The sequence below is a fragment of the Myotis myotis genome, unplaced genomic scaffold (assembly GCF_014108235.1).
Source record: "Myotis myotis isolate mMyoMyo1 unplaced genomic scaffold, mMyoMyo1.p scaffold_m19_p_3, whole genome shotgun sequence".
NCBI lineage: Eukaryota > Metazoa > Chordata > Mammalia > Chiroptera > Vespertilionidae > Myotis > Myotis myotis.
This window is the reverse complement of record NW_023416335.1, coordinates 88758518-88784183: the sequence shown is the minus strand read 5'-3', so window position 1 is coordinate 88784183 and position 25666 is coordinate 88758518. Positions and strand designations below refer to the sequence as shown.

The following is a 25666-nucleotide window of genomic DNA, read 5'->3' as shown; positions in this document are numbered from 1 at the left end:
TGGGACAATTTTATCAATCTTTTTGTGTCAAGGTTTCCTTATCCTTTTTACCCCCAAATGATAATTCTTTGTTTCTTTGATTCTAAGAAGTGTTACCCATCTATTCCCTATCCTCTTTAGCATTTCTGAAATCAGGAAAAATTGGCTTTCCACCAGGAAATAACCTTTAATGGACTTGTTTCTGGTACTGCCTGTGTCACTGTGTAGGTATGGATCATTTAGCTCTCACAGAGGTTAAATTATTTGCTTTACTAGCAGCTTATGTCAGGTGAGATTTTTATATTCTGCTTAAAAGAGTTAAAACATTTCAGTTTAAGCACCATAAATATCCTATAGAATAAAAACCTAATATGCAAATCGACCAAACAGCAGAACGACCAGTAGAACGACCTGTCGCTATGACACACACTGACCACCAGGGTGCAAACTCTCAGTGCAGGAGCTGCCCCTAGCCTGCAGGCCCCAGGCCAGCCAGTGGAGGCCCCTCGATCACCCCGCCTGTCACCCTGCAGAGGGAGGTGACCAGCAGTGGTGGCAGGGCCGGTGAGTGGGTGGTGCCAGGCCAGCTAAGGCGGGTGCCAGCGGGGGCCCCCCGATCGCCCCTTGGTCACCCCACAGATTGGCCCTGATCGCCTGTCAGGCCTAGGGACCCTACCCATGCATGAATTTCGTGCACCGGGCCTCTAGTTTGGCTAATAATTGTTTATAGGCACACTCTTAATAAAAGCAGTACTTTCCTTCTCATTCTCATTTCCCTCCCACAGAGGCTTTTAGTTTTGTGTAATTTCGCCCCATTGATTTTTAGAGAGAGTGGAAAGGGAGAGGGAGAGGTAGGTAGAGAGAGAGAGAGAGAGAGAGAGAGAGAGAGAGAGAGAGAGAGAGAGATAACCATGTGACAGAGACACATTGATTGGTTGACTGGGTTCGAACCTGCAACCCTTTGGTGCATAGGCCTATGCTCTAACCACTTAGAAACACTGGCCTGGGCATAATTGTGTACATTTTTAATTCTGTTGATTAACTCACCTATGTCCAATTTTAAAAAGCCTTATTATGGAGCTTTCAAAATACACAGAAATTGGAGAAATGAAGTAATAAACTTCAAGAGCTCTTGCTCAGATTCTATAATTGTCTACATTTTGCAGGATAATTGTTTCATCTGTTCTGCCCCTACCTCCATACACACTTTTTCGGGAAATATTTTATAGTAAATTCCAAACATTATATAATTTCACCCATAAATATTTCTGTAGGCATTATCTTTAACACATAAGGCTATCTAAATATATATATTTATATATGTGTGTGTGTGTATCTGCAGTGTTCTGTAGCCTAACATTTTAATTGATTTTTAAAAAATTTATTAAATTTAATTTTTAAATATAATTGATTTTAATTTAAGTGATTTAAATTTGATTTATCTTTATAGCTTAACAAAAAAATTGAAAGAGTCCAGGAAGTAAAATTAATATCCAATTTATATCCCAATTTTCCTACTTGTCTCACAATTGTTTTGTTTGAATCAGAATCCAAACATGGTTCATATATTACAAATGCTGTTATCTATTTGGAATTTGAAGTCTCATAGATGTTTAAGACAAATTTGGATCCCTAATTGTTTTTGAAACTTTTTAGGGAAATTATTACCTTATAGTGAATTAGCATTGAAACAAAAATACAACATTAGATTACCTAACTTGTAACAGGCAATGCAAATAAAGGTAGTTGAAATTGCCAAATTTCGGAAGATGAGGGATACAATTTTCACCAGTCAAACAATTGCCCAAAGTTAACCTTTTAAAGGGAAGCATAGAGTAAATTTTTTTAGCATCTACTAATTTATAATTGAAATAAAGAGAATACAAAAATAATCTAAGGTTAACCAAATAGAAATGCAAATGAAATACCAGTTAGTAGTCTTTGATATACCTTGAAATTACAATTTTCAAAGTAAAGGTGCCAAAGAGATCAAGATCATAAGCACAGGCTATAAAATATGACTCTGATGTTCTGCTTAATCTCTAAGGGCCAAAAGGGATTCAGAAGAACCTCTAGATCAGTGGTTCTCAACCTTGGCTGCACATTAGAATCACCTGGGAATCTTTTTAAAATCCTGATTTCTGGGCCTCATCCTCCGGAAATTCTGTTTCTTTGTTATGGGGTGGGGCCACAACATTAGTAACAAAGAAACAGAATTTCCGGAGGATGAGGCCCAGAAATCAGGATTTTAAAAAGATTCCCAGGTGATTCTAATGTGCAGCCAAGGTTGAGAACCACTGCTCTAGACCCAATGTGGAGAAGACCTCGACTCAGTCTGTGATACTGGAATTCTATGAAACTTGAAATAGAAGAAGCAAGGGATGTGCAGCTGTGTGGATAATTAATATTCTTTTGTTGGAAAAAAAATTGTGTACATTAATGTTAAAATTTGGGGAAATATACTAAATTGATACACCTTAGAATCAATTAGGTAATAGGTAATAGGTATAGGTAATAGGTGTGTTGGAGGATTAAATAAGTTGACTAAATGTAGGATATCTAATTGAAACCCTTAACTTTCTGATTTCAATTAATATTTGGTAAGAACAAGAAGTCTTTAAGCTTTTTTCTCTCCCTACTTCTTTGAATTATCAAGAAAAGATTATTATTATTTTTGTGGGCTATAATCTGTTTCCAGAAGATAGGGACATACTATAATACACTGGAGGAAATTTGTTGATATGTTTTTGTGCTTGAAGCATTAAATGCTCCTAGTTACTTAGAAAATAATGGCTCTCAATATGATTCACAAAACTTTTACTATATATATATTTTTTATGTTTCTTTATCAGTACACTTTAAGTTAATTTTCTGATCTAATACTTTATAATTTCTTTTAGTTTAAATGTTTTACGCTAGATTCTGAATAATTTGGATATTATTTAACAATTATGTGAAGTTATACATTAGAATTGAGAACATTATTGTACTTTTGCAAAAATCTCTTTTTAGTGTGTATGTATTTGGTACTTAGTTTTGTAGTGCTTTTTATTTTCAATCTTGCTTCATATATTACAGCACCTTGTAACATCATTTTGAATATGTCAAATCATCACTATAACAGTAGAGGTAGTGAAAGTGTCAGGGCCTTAAGACATGTACATATAATAAGCCCTTGCTTTTGTGGGCTTCGATTTAACAGACTTTGGATTTAAGGGACAAAGTTTCCAGTCTGTATGTCATATGTGAAAATTAATACCCTATTAATTTTAAAATGCTTTTAACCAAGATTTGCTTTTAATTAAATTACAGATTATTTTTTTAAATTAATTCACTGTTATTTTTTTCTTTTTTTAAATTTCTTTATTGATTAAGTTATTACATATGTGTCCTTATCCCCACATTATCCCCTATGCCCCCCACTCATGCCCTCACCCCCCTGTTGTCTGTGTCCATTGGTAAGGCCTATATGCTTGCATATAAGTCGTTTGGTTGATCTCTCCCCTTCACTGTTATTTTTAATAAATTTTAGCAAAGAGGCATATGTTGGAAAAGACACCAGTAATTTTGCTGACATAAATAAATATTATATATCTACAACTATAGTCTACATATTTAAATCCAAGAGTCACCGCTCCTAAACAGTGTTTGGGGAATGATTAGCACGTGATCACACCACATTGTGCATGCTAATTTGTTCTGTTGTTGTGTGGTGTGACTTTCCGCAGCAGTTTTAATGTGTGCTGGCTAATGTTTCACATGCGCTAAGCCATGTCCCAGCCGTGTGCCTTTGTTTACTGGAGGTGACTGGGGAATGCACACATTTACTAGATCTATTCAGTATAAATTTAAAATTAGAGCAATACATTGAAAACTTGCTGTTTACTTAATTAAACTTTTCATGCATACATAATTTTTGTTTATTAAACAAATGGAAGTATAAACAGGTAAACTAATTTGTCAATTTTTTAACAATGCATTTGGAAATCCTCTTTTATTATATAATGGACTTACGGCTCTAATGGACATCCCCTCAGCTGAATTAGTCCGTTATAATGAGGTTTTACTGTACTGTCTTTTTTCCTCAGTAATTGTCTTTGGTATCAGTCCCTTGCTTTTTACTTTTATTATTATTTTTTCCTTTCATTACTGTTCATGTTACCATCCATTACACTGGTGATTTTTTTAAAGTATTACATTAGCTTCCTAACTTGTCTTCATTTCCTTCATTTTTTTATAACATGGCAATAATGATTCTAAAGCAGTGGTTCTCAACCTTTTGGCCCTTTAAATATAGTTCCTCATGTTGTGATCCTACCATAAAATTATTTTCGTTGCTACTTCATAACTAATGTTGTTACTGTTATGAATCGTAATGTAAATATCTGCTATGCAGGATGGTCTTAGGCAACCCCTGTGAAAGGGTTGTTCGACTGCCAAAGGGGTCGCGGCCCACAGGTTGAGAACCGCTGTTCTAAAGCATACCACTGGAGCATATTTTTCTACTGTTCACAATGTTTCAATGCTTTGCATTGTCCACTAGTTCCTTAGTATCATTCACAGCCTATCTAGGCACCTTATTTATCCACCTATTCATTTATTTATTTAGGTATATTGAATTTCTTCCATGAACCAGTCATTGTACTAGGCTCGGAGATCAAATGGTGAGCAAAAATAAGCAGGAGCTCTGCCTCCACAGGTCTGGTTTTGACAAAACAAGCATTAATAAAAATGTCACATAGATAAAAGTGAAATTGCAGTTGTTATAAATCCAACAAATGGGAGGAATATGTGCTATGAGAGTTTACAATAAGGGTGCACTACATTTAGTCAAGGAGCTCATGGAAAGCTAAGATCTAAAGAGATGAGTAGGATTTACTACACAAAAAGTAGAAGGATAGTTATACCAGGCAGAGACATTGTTCAAAGGCTTTTCCCCCCAAAGGAAGTATGCTTGAGAGTGAGGGATTGGGAGAGGGCTAAAATGACTTAGATATAAAGAAGAGGAATTATTGTAAAAAAATGGAAAAGAAGGTTGGTTGGGCTTGATACCACACAGGGACGCTGAGATCATCCTAAATAATGTTTTCAATATAAAAGCAAGGGTTTTATTTGGAGGAAGACAAGGGGCTGCTGAAAGACCAGTTAGGCAAGTAGTGTTGCATTGGCCAAGGAATTTGGTGATGATAGAAGAGATAGAAAGAAGCGAGTTTTAAGAGATATTTAGAAGGCTAAATCAACCAAATTTTCTGACATTTGGTGGTATAAGGAAAGGAAGATGACTTTTTACAAAACTGGATATATTATGATGCCATTCACTGAGCTAGGAAATGTTGAAAGAGCACCATTTTGGGTGGAGGAAAATTGTGAGTTCAGTTTTGAACATGTTAGTTTGAGGAACCTTAGAGCCATTCAACAGGGAATATCAAGTAGGCAGAAGATTATTTGACACTCAGAAGAAAAATCTAGGCTGGACATATAAAATTTTAAAATATTATCTGAGTGTATATATCAACTGAAGCCGTGGGTAGGCGGGATGAGGGTTTAAGCATAAATTGGCCAAGACTTAAGGCTGAGCCTTGAGGATGTGTAGCACTTAATGGCTAGGTATTGCAGTTTGAGGGTTTGGGTAGAAGACAGAGAGAGGAACAACCAGAGAAGAGGAGGAAAACCATGAAAGTACTTCAGCACGAAAGCCAAAGGAAGAATGTATTTCTAAAAAGCGGTACATAGTTTTGAATGCTGCTGGAAAGCCAAATCTGAACAATCTCTACTTGTTTTTATGACTCCTTTGGTTACCTATTTCTATTTAACAAGTCACCCTAAATTTTAGTGGTTTAAAACAACAGTTTATTATTTCTCAAGATTCTGTGGGTTGGCTTCATTCAGCTGGGGGCTTAGCTGGGGCTGGAACACCCAAGATAACCTTATTTATTTGTCTGGCCATTGCTGCTCACTGTTGTGTGGGTACCTTGCTTCTTGTCCCTGTGGCTTCTGTCTCTCCATGTGATCTGTCATCGTCAGTAGCCTAGTTCAAGCTTCTTTACATGGCAGCTGGTTCCTAAGAGGTGACAACAAAACTGTGAGGCCTGTGTTAAGACTTAGGCCTGAAACACTTTGACCACACTCATCTACCACAATGACCAAAAAAAAATCATTGATGACTAATAGCGTGAGTTATTTTAGTAGAGTGAAGAGACTAGAAAATGACTAGCAAATGAAGAAAAATTTATTGTCAATCTTCTATATTTTCTCAAAACTTGACCCAAAGTAGGCTACTATTTTCTGAATGTTTCCAGTTTCTTTCCTTGCATGTTCTCTTTCCCTGAATGTTATTCCTCTATTTCCCCATATTAAAATTTTACACATTCTGAGGCTTTCCAAAAATCTTCAGTTTCTCTTCTTTTTTGTATTTATCCTCCAGCAGTCCTGAATTTTCATTTAGTTTTTTATCCCAGTGTTTGTTTTTTGTTTCTTACCTCATGTTTTTTTTTTTATCATGATCTTCACTCTGTATATTCCCTGTAACCTGCAAAAGTTTATAGATTCTTAGTTTATTTTTCATTCTTTAAACTTACTCAGATGCTGTTTTCTCTGTGAGTCTTCCCTAATTCACCCCCATATTACAATTATTTGTTTACATGTTCTTGAAGGTAGAAAATTAGTGTCTGATGTGTCAATTTTCATTAAATAATTCCTGTGTTATAGCTTTATTTGTGATCCCCATTCTTATTTTTATAAAAGGCCTCTAATGATAACAATTAAAAATCGAATATTTATAATGACCTAATTACTTCCTTGATACTGTGCCAAGTTCATTGGTATTAGCCAGTGCATTAAACTATAAAGAAAAATGATGGCTTGGTGTTTGAGGTAAACAAAATTTTTCAAGAAATATATGGTCATGTTCTTTGTATCTCTGAATAAGTGAAGAATATGAGGTTATATTTTGTGGGTCTTAGTGGAAGTATACCCATATGCAAATTATCATTATGAGTACTGTACACTGAGCTAGATGGAATTGTTGTTATGGGTTCAACATATGGGATGGTTGTTTCTTCTCCAGTCCTGTTCTAGATGTCAGGCAGGTTTTGCAGCTCATGTCTTTGTGTCCTTTATGTGCGGGCACATACAAGGGCCATAATTAGCTGCTTAGATACATAGGGACAGAACAACACTTCCAGCTCTTGGAAATAGGCCTAATTAGTTCTGTGATGTTCTGGTAATGTTTCACATACATGACTGTGGAGTCCCTGTTTGTGTGTCTAATCCACATCAGTATGTGTCTTGGATGGGGAGGGACACAGAGATGCTTGTGCTCTGATTGTAGCCATTATTCTGCTCCTCTTGCTCTTGTGCTTTCTTTATGCTGTGGGAATGGGAGGGGCCTCATTCTTTCATTTGACAGATACTATCTGTCGGGGGGAGAGAGACATAGAAAACAATCAGATCCCTCTTCTTGCCCTCTTTTAAAATGGTAGGATAGACAGCCAGGTAAATAGGTCATTAAACAAGGTGGGAAGTATACTTATTAAAGGATGTATAATTTTAATTACTTCACAAATAGAACCAGTTGGCAGAATATCCAAGTGCAAGAGGACACCTCTGAAGTGTTGGTATAAACCAGTTAGTTAATCCTGACATTCATGAAAAGCTCTGATATGATCATTATTCAGGAGCCAGTTGGGTTGTATGCCAGGAGAAATATGTTTGGTTCCTGACTTAAAAATATTTTAAATACAATTTTTTTAATCTTCTTTTGCTATTAGTTGACTTTTATTTATTTTTTTACATTTTGCAAATTTAAAAAGTAAATAACAATGTATTAGAATCCTCATTAGCAGAGGTCTTATAACAGTTTTTTTTAAAGTGAGCTTGCTAAAACTTTATCTCCAATCTTGTTTATTTGGCTTAGTATAATCCTTATTAAATCCTGAAATGCCATGTTTATGGTAGGTGCTCAGCGAATCTCTATATATAAATATAAAATATAAAATCTCTATATATACCTATACTAATAAAAGGGTAATATGCTAATTAGACTGCGAGACCTTCTGGACATCCTTCCAGACAAAGCCATGGTGGCGGGGCAGAGGCGGTTAGGGGTGATCAGGCCAGGAGGGGAGGACAGTTGGGGGTGATCGTGATCAGGCCAGCAGGGGGGCGCCAGTTGAAGGCCAGCAGGCCGGCAGTGGGGGGCAGTTGAGGGAGAGCAGACCGGCAGGTGGAGTAGTTGGGGACGATCAGGCTGGCGGGGGGGGGGGGGGGGAGGGGGTAGTTGGGGGCAATCAGGCCAGAAAGGGGAGGCATTGGGGCAAGAAGGCCGGCGTTGGGGCAGTTGGGGGCAAGCAGGTTGGCAGGCAGAATGGTTAGAGGCGATCAGGCAAGCAGGCAGGTGAATGGTTAGGAGCCAGTGGTCCTGGATTGCGAGAGGAATGTCCGACTGCAGTCGGACATCCCACGAGGGTTCCCAGATTGGAGAGGGTGCATGTTAGGCTGAGGGACACCCCCCCCTCCCCTTGCACGAATTTCATCCCCTTGGGATGTCGGAGAGCCAGTTTCAGCCCAATCACTGTAGGCCAGGCCATGCTCCGGACTTCTAGTAACTAAATAAAATTTAAGTTGAGCCTTAGTCCAGTCTTAGCAAAGTCACGAATAATTAGGGTCTGAACCATAATCAAACATAAAACAAATAAAGGGAAAATTGTACTTTTATATGTACAGAAAATTTGAGCATATCTAATGATAGACTATCACCTACCTAATCTGCCCTTTGTTTTTTATGCCTATGGAGAAAGAAATTTTACTTTAAAAAAAAAATAAGTTCCAAGAAAGACTCAAGGGTGAAAGGGCAATAAGATAGATCTCCAAAGGAAAGCAGGAAAAATAGTCTTCCTAAATTTAAGTTGGAGCTACATTTCCTTTTCTGTTAGCTGTTAAGATAATTGCTTAAGATATCTGGACTGTAGTATCAATAAAATTAATAATTTTAAATAATAATGTAGAGAACCTCAATTGTATTCAAGTAAAAGTAAAACTTTGTTAGTATAAACAATAATTTTCTTTGCTTATTAGTCCATTTAGATTGAAGTTTTGCCAAGTATAATCTTATGAAAACCCCAATGAAGATCAATGTCAGAGTTATGGGAAAATTATTGTACTATTGAATTACACATGATTTATCCAATTCTTAAAATACTCAGTTTTCCTTAGATTCTCTAAAGTTGAATCATGTATTCTCCAAACAGATGTCTCCTGAGATACAATCTTATATTACAACTTGCCTCTAAAATGGGGATGATAATATTACCTACCCCATTGATTTGTTATAAATATATGAAAAGATCATAGAATGGTGCTTGGCACATAGTAAGTTCTCAATATGTTAACTATTGTTTAATTTTATTGTTATTACTCACGTACCAGAGAATGGGAAGAGACCAACAAAAGGGAGAAAAGTGTATTGCTGCCTCTTTCCATTGGATAAAAGAGTAACTGGCGGGAAAGAATAGGATTGTGCTTTATTAAAACAGACAAGCAATCTAAAATGTTAATAATATTAATTTGTGGCTTAAAATTACTAGATTGATTCGGAAGCCTGTGATCTGAATTTTTTTTTTCTTAAAGTGGTCATTTTTATAATTAAAGTTTCTTTCCATTAAATAGAATTAGTGTGTGTTTTTTTCTTTCCTTTTTTTTTGGTTAATCCTCACCAGAGGGTATTTTTTTCCATTGATGTTAGAGAGAGTGGAAGGAAGGGAGGTAGGAGGGAGAAGACAGAGAGAGAGAGAGGTATCAATTGGTTGCTTCCTGACATACCCAGGTATGTGCTCTTGACCAGGATTAGAGCAGGAGACCCTTCTGTGTGTGGGCTGATATTCTAACCACTGAGCACACTGGCCAGGGCAAATAAGTTTTTTTTTTTAAATATTAATATCTCAACACTTGATTTTTTAAAATGCAGATATGGTTTCACTAAAGTGTAAGCATTATTTAAGAGCACAGAATCAGAGGCCACCTTAACTGGATTTCGATTCTGTCTCCTCACCATTTACCATGCACCTTCCAGCAAGTTACTGAACTGTCTGTGCCTCAGTTTTTATCATTTGCAAGTAGGGATTATAATACTGCCTGTGGAATAAATGAACTAGTGTATATAGAGGGTTTATAACACTGTCATATAATAGTAAGTCTGGTTATTATTAGTGACTAATTTTTTAGCATTATTAGTTTAGACACTTAAATTTCATACTAAAGTTTCCTGCAATTAAGTTTCAGAAAATAGCTATTATAAAACTATTTTCCTGTCAACTGTTCAGAAATAAAAATCCTGATAATATCTTGATAGCCAGAACTGTGATTTTCTTTGTTTTGTTTTTTAATAAAAATGTTTTTATTGATGTTAGAGAGAAAGGAAGGAAGGGGAGAGAGGGAGAAAAACATCGATTGGTTGCCTCCCATATGCACTTGGACCAGTTCTGAATGCACAACTGGGCATGTGTCCTGACCAGGATTTAAATGGTAACCTTTTGCACAGGATGATGCTCAAAGAACTGAGCCTCATCGGCCAGGGTGCCATACTGTGATTTTTTTTTCTTCTTCTTTCTGTTTGTTAGATTATCCTTAAACACATCTCTAAAACAGATTCCTTTAGGAACATGAAACCTTTCACTCAGAACTCTTTAATTAGTGGGACCATGTTTTTATTATGCATCTTTAAATCTCCAGAGTCTCAACATACCTAATATTTGGTAGGTGCATAAAAAGTGTGTGGAAGCAGGCATAATTTTCAGGGATATAGTCTATCCTCTTGCAGTATATTTTAATAGATATCAAGTAGAACTTCGTTAGAGTTCTTATAAATGTGGGGTTAGTGATTATATCTGATTTACCTTTTATTGAGTTGAGATGTGTATGAAGTTTTCTTGGGTTTTGTATAAAATAATGATACTGTCATAAAAGAGGGATAGATTATTCAACTACTTGAATAATTTACTGGCTCTTTACAGTTTTTTCCATATTAATACTATTTTGGATAAGAATAATAGATAAAAATTACTGCATATTTGCCTGACATACAATTAATTGTATGTTACAGATTTTTAAAAATTTAAATGAAACAGAACATTGCAGATAGTGAAGGTGTAGTTTCCTTTGTTCCTCTACTCGGTTTTACTCTGTCCCTCTTCCCCATCCCAGAAGCAACAATTACCTTGAATTTGGTGTGTAGCCTTCCAGTTTATGTTTCACTACATGTATATATTGTACATATATAAGACTAAATAATTAACAGTACCTATGGATGCTAGTCTGTGTACCATTTTGCCTTGTGCCTTCTTTTTCATCTCATATTTGTTTGGATCCAGAAATAAACTCACATTTGTATAGTCAACCAGTTGAACATTATGTGACGTTCCAGGGCAGCAGAGAAAACATGGTCTTTTAAAATAACAGGGCTATATCTGCCCGTGTGGCTCTGTTAGTTGAAGTGTAGTTCGAGAGATTTGATCCCCCAGTTGGGGTGCATACAGGAGGTAACTGCTCGATGTTTCTCTCCCTCTCCCTCCCCCTCTGTCTCTTTCTCCCCTTCCCTTTCCATCTTTTTCTACCCCCTCCTTCTCTCCCCACTCCCTCCCTCCCTCTCCATTTCTCTTTCTCTAAATTCAGTAAAAACACATCCTCAGGTGAGGATTAAAACAAAAACCAAAAATGGGGCTATGTAAATTGGATATTCATTAGAGAGAAAAAAAATCTACCTTTACCCCTACCTCATATCATATAGTAAACCCAATTCTGAATACATTTCAGGTTTAAATGTGAGAAAATAATAAAGCTTTTAGAAGAAAATAGAACATTTTCATGATTGTAGAGGACACAAAAGTATTTTACTAACCATGGAAGGAAAAATATAACAAATTCTATTTATCAAAAGATACCATTGAAATAATGAAAGAGGTCACATTGTGGGAGAAGATATTTGTAATGCCTATATCTAACAAAGGACTCATCTATAATCTGTATATATAAAAGCCTAAGTGATGGAACGACCAGTTGCTATGACGCACACTGAATACCAAGGGGCAGATGCTCAATGCAGGAGCTGCCCCCTGGTTGTCAGTGTGCTCCCACAGCGGGAGCGCCACTCAGCTGACCAACCCTTCCTGGGAGCCCACCAGCCCAGCTGCAGCCACTCACTCCCTCAGGAGTCCTGCAGGTCCAATCTCCGGAGAACGGTCCAGGCACTGACGGAACAGCTCTGCTGGCATGGTCCTGACAGTGCTGCCAGCCTCCTGGAAGTTGGCCTTGGGCGCCGCGACCATTTTCCCTCCCTAGACGCTCTGTAGGAAAGAAACAACATAAAAGCTGACGCCAGGTGGCTCCTGACAACCAGCGTGAATGTCGTCAGGATGGATCCAGATCCCGGGCCAACAAGGACGTCCCACTGCCCAACTGAAGGGCCTATCACATCCCAGGCCCCCTCCCCCTTGGGACCCCACCTGTGCATGAATTTGTGTACCTGGCCTCTAGTATGTTAATAATCCTTCAAATCAATAAGAAAACGATAACTCAGTTTTTAAAAAGTAGGCAGAAATTAATAGGCACTTGATGAAAGAGCATAGCAAAATGGCCAAGAAATTAATGAAAGGTGTTCATCCTCTATAGATTTTAGGGAAATTCACATCCCACTGAGATTCCACTACACACACACACCAAAATGGCTAAAATGAAAAAGATAGCCAAACTAAATGTTGGTGAAAGAGATATGGAACAACTGGTATTCTTGGTCACTGCTGGTTGGAGTATAAATTGGTACAACCATGTTGGAAAACTGGCAGTATGTAATAAAACTAAGTATATTCATATACTCTTAACCCAGCACTAATGCTTCTAGGTGCACATCCAGCAGAAATGCATATGTATGTTTTCCATAAAGACATGTACTATAATTTCATGGTTTTGTTATTCATAATATACCCAAACTAGAAACAACCCAAATGCCTATCAACAAAAAACATAGATAAGTTAAAGTGTATTCCCCTCCCTCCTGCCCCACACGTGCTGCATGGCAATGGGAATGAATAACCTACACTTGTATGCAACAGTATGGATGAATCTCTCCCTATGATATTGAATGAAAGAAGTAATAAGCCAAAGAGAGCAAATTCTATTTATGTTATATTATCCAAAAAATACTGTTTTGAGATCTGTGTTGAATTTTAGAAATCTGGTTTATTCATTTCAGCTCTGGTTTATGAATAGATAACAGTTTATTTATTGACTAAAGGCCTGGTGCATGATCAGGGCCAGGGAGGGACACAAGACGTTTGCCAGCCAGGGCGGGGCCGTGGGAGGGTGCCAGGGCGTGTCTGGCCTGTCTTGCTCAGTCCAGATTGGCTGGACCCCAACAGCAAGCTAACATACCGGTTGGAGCATCTGCCCCCTGGTGGTCAGTGCACATCATAGTAACTGGTCAACCGGTCAAATCTCTGCCCCCAGGTGGTCAGTGCACGTCATAGTGAGCCGTTGAGGGGCCTTAGCATATCATTAGTATATTACACTTTCATTGGTTGAACAATCGAATGGACACTTAGCATATTAGGTTTTTATTATATAGGACTAGAGGCCCGGTGCACAAAAATTTGTGCACTCGGGGGGAAGGGGATCCCTCGGCCCGGCCTGTGCCCTCTCGCAGTCTGGGACCCCTCAGGGGATGACCACCTGCTGGCTTAGGCCTGCTCCCCAGGGGATTGGGCCTAAGATGGCAATCAGACATCCCTCCGGCAGCCCTCGGGGGATGTCCACTTGCCAGCGGGGAGTAGGCCTAAACTGTAGTCGGACATCCTTAGCGCTGCTGAGGAGGCAGGAGAGGCTCCCACCACCACCGCTGTACTGGCAGCCATCAGCCTGACTTGTGGCTGAGCAGAGCTCCTCCCATGTGAGAGTGCCCTGACCACCAGAGGGCAGCTCCTGCATTGAGCGTCTGCCCCCTGGTGGTCAGTGTGTGTCATAGTGACCAGTCATTCCCAGTTCTTCTGCTGTTAGGGTCAATTTGCATATTACCCTTTTACTATATAGGATAGAGGCCTGGTGCACGGGTGGGGGCCAGCTGGTTTGCCCTGAAGGGTGTCCCAGATCAGGGTGGGGGTCCCACTTGGGTGCCTGGCCAGCCTGGATGAGGGGATGATGGCTGTTTGCAGCTGGTCACACCCCCTTCAGGGTGGGGTCCCCACTGGGGTGCCTGGCCAGTCTGGGTGAGGGGCTGAGGGCCGTTTTCAGGCTGGCGGGTAACTGAAGCTCCCAACCTCTCCTTTTTTTCTTTTTCTTTTTTATTCTGGGATTTATTTACCTTCTATGGCTGTCACTGGAGCTGAGAGCCAGCTTTATCTCTGAGGCTCGGCTCCAGCTCTGAGACCTCGGCTGCTGAAAGCAGGTATCTGGGGTTTGTTTACCTTCTATAATTGAAACACTGTTGCAGCTCCAACTCTGAGGCCCAGCTGGCTGAAAGCAGGTTTCTGGGGTTTGTTTAGCTTCTATAATTGCAACATTGTTTCTTAGAGTGCAGCTCAGAGGCCGGCAGCAGCAGGCGGGGAACCTTGGCTTCCTCCATCACTGGAGCAAGCAAGCCTCCTGTTCACTTCAGCTGCCTGGCTGCCGGCCGCCATCTTGATTGGTAGTTAATTTGCATATCGTCCTGATTAGCCAATGGGAAGCGTGTTTGAGGTACGGTTAATTACCATGTTTGTCTATTATTAGATAGGATTCCCTTATTGGACTTTTAGGTTGTTTCCATTTTTCCTCTATTTAAAATAATGCTGTAGACAGTGTTCTTTTACATGGCTTCTTGTGAAAATAAACATGAGAGTTTCTCTATAACTAGAGATGACATTGCTGGGTCCTAGAGTATGCTCATCTTTAGCTAACCAGACATTACAAATTGCTCTCCAAAATGACTGTATATAGGAGTGATGAGAGTTCCCATTGCTATGTATGCCTATCCTCTTACTTGGTATTTTCATACTTTTAAATTTTGCTAATGTGATGGGTGTGAAATTATATCTTTGATATTTTAATTTGTATTATCTGCTGTTAGTGTATTTGAGCATCTTTCCACATATTTATAGGCCATATGGATTTCTTGAGTATTTTTTGTGCATGTCCATTTTTCATTTTGGGGAATTATCTATTCATATTTAATACATATTTTTCTAACAGTTAATTTTATGTTTTTCTTATTGATTTACATGCAATTTGCTTTGATTCTCAAAGTCAATGTATTTAGAGAAACTTCTCTATGTGATTTTAAGACATTGCTGAAATTTCAACTGTAGACTTTAGATTTGGAGTAATTCAACCCTCTAAGAATATTTTCTTCCAGGCTTTTTATATTTCTCCTGTCCCTGTTTGTCTGTTATCACTCTTCCAATTTTAACTAGCACATTTTTGCTATAGGGGATTTTCCTCTCTCCTCTCCAGCAATGACAGAGGGTAGTGATATGGGAATAGGAAATAATAAGAAATAGGAAAATGAATAAAATTTGACAGGTTTATAAAATGTGTAAAATATGCTTGTCACCATTTTTGGCTTTTTGTTTGTTTTAATTGAAATACATTCTAGATCTTTCATTATACAGCCATTAGATATTCCATTATATATTGTCTCCTTTGTAGATGTTCATCATTATCTGATTAGTTTTGTGTGTGTATGTATGTCAGATTACCTGATTAGTTGTTTGTATATATATTGTATGTGTTTATAGTATGGGGTCTCATTATTCTATTCTCCACTTATATTAAGGTCTATGCAGTGCTTTTATCCACTAGATTCTTGAGATAGATCTACGTATCTATTACATCTAAGAGCATTGCATTAACAGTTGAAACCCTTTTCTGCCAGTGTCACTGGTGCTTTGATGTTTCTGTGATCTTAAAGAGAAAAGGACCAAGCACCCAGTAGTTGTACTTCCGTAGTACAAGGGTGGTTAGTCTGGAGTAAAAGGCTTTCTTATTTATCTTCTGGCAGGATGAGGTAACAGCAGTAAGAGCTTGGAGTTCCTGCGCTGTTTTACAAGTGTTACAGAGTCTTTGAGGTTAGAGAACCTTCCTCAGAGAATATCTTGGCCAGTTATCTTCCAACATTCCTTCCTTATCTCCTCTGAATTTTGCCTTAAGTAGGGTCAGTGCCAGAGGAAGAGCTCATGACTCCTGGCCATGGTCACAAAATCTTGGCTGATCTTGATAAAAGAATCATATTCTCTTGGCATGAATCTTTTGGAGAGAGGTGTCAGATTTGCAGAGCTTTACTAGGACCTTTCCTTAGAATAGAATCTGATTTTCTTTTAATGGTTTGATGTAAATCAATGAAGAAACTTGAGTTTTAAGTTGGTGCAGAATGACTTCAATCCATAATTAATTAAGTTCAGAAGTCTTCCTTGAGATGAGAAATAGAAAGGCTGTAAGCAATGCAAGTTTGTCTTTATGAATAAAGTAGCATAAACTTTGGCAATGAATTTGGAAATAATAATTTTATAGTTTGAAGAAAACTCCAATATTATATAAATAAGTTCCCCAGTATACTGATTCTGGTCTTTATTTTTATTTTTAGAAATTTTATAAGTGTTACGGACTTTTGTTTTCCTAAGCACCATATCATCATCACACTTAAAATATCCTACCTAATAAAGAGGGAATATGCTAATTGACCCTCATGCCATAGCAAAGATGGCGGCGCCTACAGCCAATAAGGAGGGAATATGCTAATTGACTGTCCTGCCCTCAAAGATGGCCACGCCCGTATCCAATAAGGAGGGAATATGCTTATTTACTGCCACACCCTCAAAGATGGTGGCACCCACAGCCACAAGATGGCGGTGCCCAGTCCCCTCGGCCCTGCCGGGGCGGCAAGTCCAGGCCTGCACCCAGGCAGGCCCAGCTGCTCTGTGTGCCTGCCTCTGGAGTCTCCCAGTCCCCTCAGCCGCCCAGGGCCGGCCGAGGCACAGGCAAGCCTCAGTTGGTGGCTGCCCAGCCACCCAGGGCCACCCGCGGCTCAGGTAACCAGGGCCGGCCGAGGCTTGTGCTGCCGGCAGTGGCAGCAGCAGAGGTGTGATGGGGACATTGCCTTCCCCTGATCGCCGGGTCGCCTCCTGCCCCTGAGGGCTCCCGACTGTGAGAGGGGGCAGGCTGGGCTGAGGGACCTCCCCTCCAGTGCATGAATTTTCATGCACCGGGCCTCTAGTTGTTTATAATTCCAAAATTTCCCGATTTTTACAAAAACCTTTCCTTTTGATTTTCTTTGTCTTTTATTCTATAACAATTCCATCAACCTTCCTCACTTCCCACTCTACATTTTCATGCCATTTATTTATTGGAGAAACCAGGACATCTGTCCTGTGAACATCTCACATTCTGGATTTGCCTGATTGCTGAGGTGTGGTGGTGTTAAACTTGATCCTCCTATAATCCCCAGTATTCCAGTAAACTGGTAGTTAGACTTGACTAGATGCAGGTTCAACCTTCTCTTTCCTTTCCCTTTCCCTTTTTTTTTCCTCTTAATGTTTTACATCCTATTGCATTATACTCTGAGACACATACTGTCTGGTTGTCTCCATTTAGTTATGTTAAGATTGATGTGTGGATTGTCTTGTTACTCTGTTGGTACAGAGGTGCCCATTAGAATCACTTTAAAGCTTTTCAGGATTCTTAAGAATCTTAGATTATGATTTAGCAGGTCTATTGGGGAAGAGGAAAGACATAAAAAACAAACAAACAAAAACAAACAAACAAACAAAAAAACACGTGCAAAGAGGGTATGGGGGTAAATGGTGATGGGGGAAAAAACAGATGCAAACAACCCCCAAACCCTCTGTTTTTACTCAGATGTGATAAGAATCATTACCTTTAATAACATTTAATATGCAATTAGAGTGACAAAATTTACTTTCTTGCAAATGCTTTGGAAATGTATGTTATGTATAAAGTGAAGCATATTTAAATTACTAAATGTGGAGATGTTTAGGACTGCTGCAGTGTAATAGAAAAAGTACAGACTCATACCCAGGAGGCCAAAATCATTTATTTTCTCTGAGGCCCATTTTTTTAAAAATCTAGAAAATAGGAATAAAAAGGGTGGTTTTGATGATGAAATGATTATTTGAAAGCAGTCCAGCACTTGGTGGATAGTTGAATTAAAATCTGAAAAACATTACAGTTATAGATTCTTTCAATTGAGATCTTCAGAGAAGAGCTTAAGAAAATTGAAGTAATAGTATCTTATGTGCTATTTTAGTTATATCTGCAAATGCTTTGGGGCTTGTTTTTTGAGTGATAGGACACTCATGATGTAGTTTTAATACAAGTGTAATTAATGTGGCCTTTTGGGGAAAGTAGCGTGTGGAAATCTTATTGTTTTTTTCCCCCCCTTACTTTCAGCTCCATTTACCTCTTAATTCTCCTTTGCCTGGAAGTGAATTGACCAAGGAACCTTTTCGTTGGGATCAGAGACTCTTTGCATTAGTGTTGCGGTTGCCTGGCACCATGTCAGTAGAATCAGAACAGTTGACAGGTGTGCCTTTAGATGACTCTGCAATCACACCAATGTGTGAAGTGACAGGCGGTAAGTTTTTTGCTGGCAGTAATTTAGTGACTTAAAGCAGAGTTTACCTGAATGTTTTAAAATGTACATTTCAAAAACTCCATGTTTGTTTTTGTCTAACAAGTTATAATATTAGTAATTAGTAGTCATATATGGTTTTAAAACTATATTGATGAAGGTCTGTGCTTTGATTTGAATAGGATATGAATACTTTTGGATCTAATAATGAATGGTAATTTTTTCTGCCCATATAGAAAGTGCTGGTATTTGAAGTTGTTAAACTTATTTTCTTATCTACAAAGATTGCCAATGATTTACAAATGTCATGGAATTACTTTCTGTGAAAAATGTTTTGAGAATCATATCAGTATCTATTATGCATGTAATGATTAAAGCCTGGTTAAATGCAGTTTTCCCCAGAGGCAAAGAGGAAGCTAGATGTGTTAGAGGAAACACAGGTAGTAAGGTCATACCCAGTTAGTCCAGGTAGTCAATATGCTAAGTTAACATTAATAAAACTCTTGAAACAGAATATGTAATAGACTCAGGACTTCTTTATTGTGGAATTGGCTAACAGATGGATTAATTCATATAGGTATGTATTGAGTACCTAGTGTGTACCAAGCACTGTTCTATGACTTCAGTAGTGAATATGACAGACATAGCAGTCTTGCTTTCACAGAGCATTTTAATTCTTATTGAAGGAATTTAACAGTAAAATGTCCAAGTCTGGCATGCCACTCTTTCACCTGTGTCAGGGACCTGTGGCATAGTCTCTAGACACAGTTGGTGGTACTTTATTGAGATTCCTTCATAGACAGCTATATAATAAGTTAAAGAAAATTATAAGGTCTAATTGATACTTTAGGTGCCTTCTAAAATTCCACGGGTGTTGGACATCTGCAAAATTCACAGACAAAAAGGGTATGTGAAGTAGATTGGTTAGAAAATTGTTATTCTATTATTAAATGTTCTCATTTAATAGAAGTACTTTTTCATGAACTCTCGTATAATTTAATTTACAAAAGAAAAAAAGATGTGTGTACACAATTTAAAGGGAAACCTATCTGTCATCTAAATTTGAAGAATCACTGTTAACAATTCTCTGTGCATGAATAATATTTTTCATTGACAGCCCTAATTGTTTCTGTGGGTAGATGCACATTTGTATTCAGGAAATATTAGTTTTCAGCCTTGCTAAAAATCCTGATTTGATTTTTTTTTTTAACTCTAGGTTTTTTACTTAACAGATTGAAGAAGGGCATTGAGGCTGTAATTTAAACATTCTCACTTTGGAAATTCCTTACTATAAATTACTTAGTTTGAACTTTGAATTATGGTAAAGTTATGGGACTTCTAGCATCAAGAATATTCAGAGTGTGAAATGAAGTGAGTGGTATAATCAGAAAGGGCCTGAAAAGAACCTAAGACCTCATGTAGTAGTTAATGTCCTTGCCTTTGGGCAGTAATATACTAAAGTTATGTTGTTTATTCTTTGAAAGGAACATCTCCAGAGGAGAAGATTCCGAAGTCACCCTTGGTAATACCTCTTAATGACCCAGAAACCTTAGTTGGTTAAGAAATTAGGAAGCTTTTCCCAAATATACATCCTGAAGTACTATTTTATTTCCCTCTTTTCATGCTCTTGTTAGCAATAGTGGGAAGTGGCTCAAATGCTTTTCATATCTATGTATATAAAAACATAAGCAACCGGTCAACCGTTCAACTGGTCGCTATGACACGCACTGACCACCAGGAGGCAGATGCTCAATGCAGGAGCTGCCCCCTGGTGGTCAGTGCAGCGGCGGCGGCAGGCTCAGCAGGGCCAGGATGAGCGGGAGCAGCACGGTGCCTGGTTCGGGCTCCTCCCCGGCTGCCTGCCACTTTGTGCACTACTATATCTCTCAAGGGATGTCAGACTGCCAATTTTGGCTCAGCCCCCCAAATTGGGCCAAAACCGGCAGTCTGGCAAAAGCCAAGGGGTCCCAGATTGCAAGAGGGTGCAGGCCAGGCTGAGGGACCCCACCGGTGCACAAATCTGTGCACCAGGTCTCTAGTATCTCAATATGTTTTCTTATTTATTGTTCACTAAAGAAAGTTTTGAGGATTAAAATATCAGAAAGATAGAAAGAACAGAAAAGCTAATATTCATTGGTATCACACTATGTAATATGTAATCAATACTAATTCTTGTGCACTTTTTCTTGTGCATTTTTAAAGACTTAATGGTATGAGTAGCGTGTATACATTTATTTTTCCCATTGTAGAATAATTCATGTTCACTGAGGAAAAAATTGGAAAGAAATTTGCCTGTGTTGCCAAAATAATGATTAATATTTTGTTATATTTTTTATGTTTGCTTTTTTAAAAAAATTATAATTGTCATTGTAAGCGTTTTTCTTTACCACGTAATTAATGAGCACCCACTCTATGCCAAATAACTATTCTCAAGAAACTAGAAACACCAATTAGAAAGGATATATGCACCCCTATGTTCATAGCAGCATAATTCACCATAGCTAAGATTTGGAAACAGCCTAAGTGCCCATCAATAGATGAGTGGATTAAAAAACTGTGGTACATCTACACAATGGAATACTACGCTGTGGTAAAAAAGGAGGATTTCTTACCATTTGCAACAGCATGGGTGGAACTGGAGAGCGTTATGCTAAGTGAAATAAGCCAGTCAGAGAAAGATAAATACCACATGATCTCACTCATTTGTGGAATATAGAGAACAACATAAACTGATGAACAAAAACAGATCAGAGACAGAGAAGCATCGATGAGACCGTCAAACCTCAGAGGGAGGGTAGGGAGGAGTGGTGGTAAGGGGGAGAGATCAACCAAAGGACTTATATGCAAGATTATAGGCCTAACCAATGGACACAGACAACAGGGGGGTGAGGGCATGAGTAAGGGGGATAGGGGGTAATGTGGGGATAAGGACACATATGTAATAACTTAATAAAAAAATAAAAAATAAATAAAAATTACCTAAAAAAATTTTTTTGTTTATTGATTTTAGAGAGACAGAGGGAGAGAGAGACATCGATTTGTTCCAATGCACTTATTGATTGATTTTTTTATATATATATCTATGTAGATATATAGATATATAGATATAGATTTCAGAGAGGAAAGGAGAGGAGAGATAAAAACATTAATGATGAGAGAAAAATCATTGATTGGCTGCCTCCTGCACGCCTCCTACTGGGGATCAAGCCAGCAACCTGGGCACGTGCCCTTGTCTGGAATCAAACCTGGGACCTTTCAGTCTGCAGACCGATGCTCTATCCACTGAGCCAAATCAGCTAGGGCCAAATAACTATTCTTGATGCTGGGAATACAGCAGGAACAATAGTCAGAAAGCTTACATTTTGGGACTGACATGAAAGCGTGTAAAATGAATAAATATTATTGTAGGGAGTGCTACTTATTGTGAAGAAAAAAATAGGGTAAGAGTTTAGAGAATAACTTGAGAAAGACAGTGAATATTCTTGGGAAATCTGAGGAGGTGCCCCACTTTTTTTAAACCATATACCTAAAGTGTATGCTTACTCCTGTTTGAATCAGTTTGAAATATTGTTTATCCTTTTAGATTGTTATCTTGTGTAAAGAAGTAAATAAAACAACAGTTTTAAAAATAAATTACATTTGCATATTTCTAACCTTGAAGTTAATGTCACTTGTTTGAATAGAAATTAAATCAGCCTTGGTGTGTCTTAAAAATATTAATCTGGCTAAAACTATTGTTACAGCATGTTCATCCACCCTCTTTTTTTTCAATTAAGGTGTAATTGACATACAACATTATGTTATTTCTGTTGTACAACGTGAGTTAATATTTGTATATGTTGAGAAATGATCACAAGTGTAACATACGAGTAGAGATTTGAATAATGAGGTAAAGAAAGATCTAGGCAGAAGAAATAGTAAGGGAAGGTGCATGCTCTGTATTTTCGAAGCAACAGGAAAGATGATGTGACTAGGGCTTACATGGTAAGAAATAGAGAGTAACAGGTGTAGAGACGTAGCAAGGACCAAATATTGAATATCCTTTTAGGTCATAATAAATATTTTCTATTTTCCTACTGCAATGAGAAGCCATTACAGGGCTTTTTATAAGAGGTGACATCTGATTTCTATTTCTGAAAGATCACTTCAGTTCCTAGATGAAAATATACTGTAAAGTGGCAAGAATTGAAGCATGGGCTAGTAAGAGATGACTGTACTTTGGTTTAAATTGCTAGGTTTGGAGGTGGTAAGGAGATCTGATGCAAAGGAGAACCAAGGATAAGGACAATGAGGGAAGAAGGAATCAAGGATGATTCCTAAATTATCCATTTTGGCCTGAACAGGGGCAAGTGAATGGACTTGTATGGGTACACTGGGGAAAATCAGGTGTCGGGGAGGCAGGGGGATGATTTCAAATAAAAAAATGCCTAATAGATATGTCAGTGGAAGTATCAAGAATCAAAAGCATTTCATAAAAATTGTAAGACAATTTTCTAGAGTAAATCAGTTTAACTTAGCCTCTGTTAAGGACTGTTGCCCAACTTAGAAATGTTTCTTTTGTTTCTCTGTTATACTAAAATGCTGTCTAGTAGACTTCTGTGGGAAAGTTGTAGTTTTTTTTTCACTTACTGTCTTCAGGCTCCTGTATTGAGATTTTTATTTTAATTTTGGTGGATTCTACATAACCACAAGTGAGCCAGCTTTTTGGCTTGAAGGTGTGTGTTTTCTGCACAAATGTAACGAGTGATCCTAGAAACTTTATGCTTCAAAGTATCTTACATTCCAAGGGGTGAGTTTTTACATAGAAAATAGGAGAAACATTCTGTAGGATATAGGCTCACTTTGTAAAAATGGCAAAATTTCTCTTTAACTTTAAAAAAAAAAATAATGGATTTTTGTTATTTGCCAAGTGACTCAAGTTTATTCACACTCATATTTACTTTTTCTCTAATTTTTGTTAAACATCTTTGTTAGTAATTTTATTTCATACTAAGATCATAACTCATTTACTTACATTTTCCTAATCAGTTAATTGATGACACAGGTTAGGGGAGTAGAGAGAATTCCCACAATTTCACACTTAAAAACTTTTGTTTTTTAATGACATCTTAGGAATATGCTTAAGTTTCATGAAACAAGATATTCAACCTTTATATAGTCTTCTATATACTTTGTGTGTTAAGATGGTCAGCCTTTTTTTTTTTTTTTTTTTTTTTTTTTGATTTTTCACAGAGAGGAAGGGAGAGGGATAGAAAGCTAGAAACATCGATGAGAGAGAAACATTGATCAGCTGCCTCCTACACACTCCCCACTGGGGATGTGCCCGCAACCAAGGTACATGCACTTGACCAGAATCGAACCTGGGACCCTTGAGTCCGCAGGCTGACGCTCTGTCCACTGAGTCAAACCAGTTAGGGCAAGATGGTCAGCCTTTTAATGTATTGTTTTATGTACATTTTTAAATTGCCTGAGAAAAAATAATTTACTAATTCTTTCAATTAAGTATGACTCCATATAGACATTTAAAACAATATTGATTTCCAATTAACATCATAATTTCCGGGGAACAAAGTATACCCAGATTAAAGTTTCTAATACTCTAAGGATTTGAATCTTAGCTGTACTAGTGTACTAACTTGGATAAATTAGTTAACCTCTTCGTGCTTTTAGTTTTCTTATTTCTTATTGGGAGAAAGTAGCCCAACCATTGTTACTTAGGATTAAATAAATTAATATGATGATTAGAATGGTGCCAGGCACATAGACACTCTGTAATTGGTAGGTATTTTTATGATTTCAGCTATCATTATCATACAATGATAAGTTACTTGTTATATGATACTTGCTTTCTAAGTAAAGCTGACTCTGAGGATTTGAATCACACTGCTGCGTAATGTTCTCTTTTCTGAATAGCCTTTAGCAAACCACATGTTAAATATAAATTGATATGGGTAATTTGGTATGTCAGATACAATGATATAGTCATGTTTGATTGAATTGTTGAATTTGTAAAATTCCATATCTCTTTGCAAATTATGTTGTAAGATGTTTAAAGATTATTTTAGTTGTTAAGCTTTTCAGTATTGGTCTGTTTTAACACATATAATAGAAGTATGGTTCAAGTTAAAGATCTAATTACAAATTTTATAGTAGTCACATTAAAGAGAAAAAGGTGAAATTAATTTTAATATCTTAATATATATAAAATATTATTTTCACGTAAAATCTATATTTAAAATTGTTGAGACATTTTATGTAATTTTCATATGAAGACTACAAAATCAGGTGTATATTTTAAACTTAATGTACATCTCAATTTGGACTAGCCATATTTTTAGTTTTTAATAGCCATGTGTGGCCAGTGACCACATATGGGATAGCACAGGTCTAGATATATTGAAAATTTCTGTTTAAGGGATCCTTTTATTAGTATTTTCTTATTAATTACTAGCATTTCAATGCTTCTGGACTAAAAATCCTGTAGATTTAAAATATTCAAAAGGGAAGTTTATTTAAGATAGGTAATTTTCAAGCATATAAGCCAAATGAAATTTAGAAAAGCACATGCTATCATCTGTATATTAAAATGAAAATATTTAAAATAAGCAATAACTGTCAGCAGATCAATTAAATACGTGATCTCCTATGTGCTTAGCATTAATTTTATTGATAATACTTGTTAAGCAGGAGTAAGGTTTTGGGGGAGCTAGATCCTAGATGTTGTGTATGTACTAGTATAGTAAAGATAAATTAATTGTATTGGGTAACAGTTGGAGATAGTTTTTTATGTCTATATTTTTGAAATCACACTTTATATCATATCTAAGTAAAATATGACATTTTTATTGTGGTTTGTTCAGAATAAGATTTCTATTTTCCATGTACCCATTATTGGAAGGAAAAAATTTATAGACTCTCACGACATGGCATTGTTGGTTTATTGAAAATTTCTATTTTGTTCGTTCTTGCAGAAGATAATGAAATAAGTCAAGCTTTACCATTGAACTTTTGTTAACCAATATACTGTCAGAAAATCCACTATTATTCTTTCTTACTAAAGGTAGGATTTTCTACAACTAC

The 25666-nt window shown here is 37.4% G+C and overlaps 1 protein-coding gene and 1 long non-coding RNA gene across 9 annotated transcripts in view; both read left to right on the top strand.

The window, feature by feature from the left end:
* Positions 1–25666, top strand: part of INTS6 (integrator complex subunit 6) — a 112953-nt gene that overhangs the window by 54354 nt on the left and 32933 nt on the right. For 7 of the 8 annotated variants that reach the window (XM_036300445.1, XM_036300448.1, XM_036300447.1 and 4 more), the window contains one exon: positions 18406–18589. In XM_036300445.1, coding sequence (XP_036156338.1) covers positions 18406–18589 — 184 coding nt within the window. Of the gene's footprint in view, positions 1–4588; positions 4644–18405; positions 18590–25666 lie in introns of all 8 variants that reach the window. The other variant, XM_036300450.1, reaches the window with a different exon arrangement.
* On the top strand, positions 18599–25620 carry LOC118651364. The gene is made up of 3 exons (XR_004966210.1): positions 18599–19492; positions 20071–20108; positions 25558–25620. It is a non-coding gene; the product is annotated as an uncharacterized LOC118651364 (long non-coding RNA).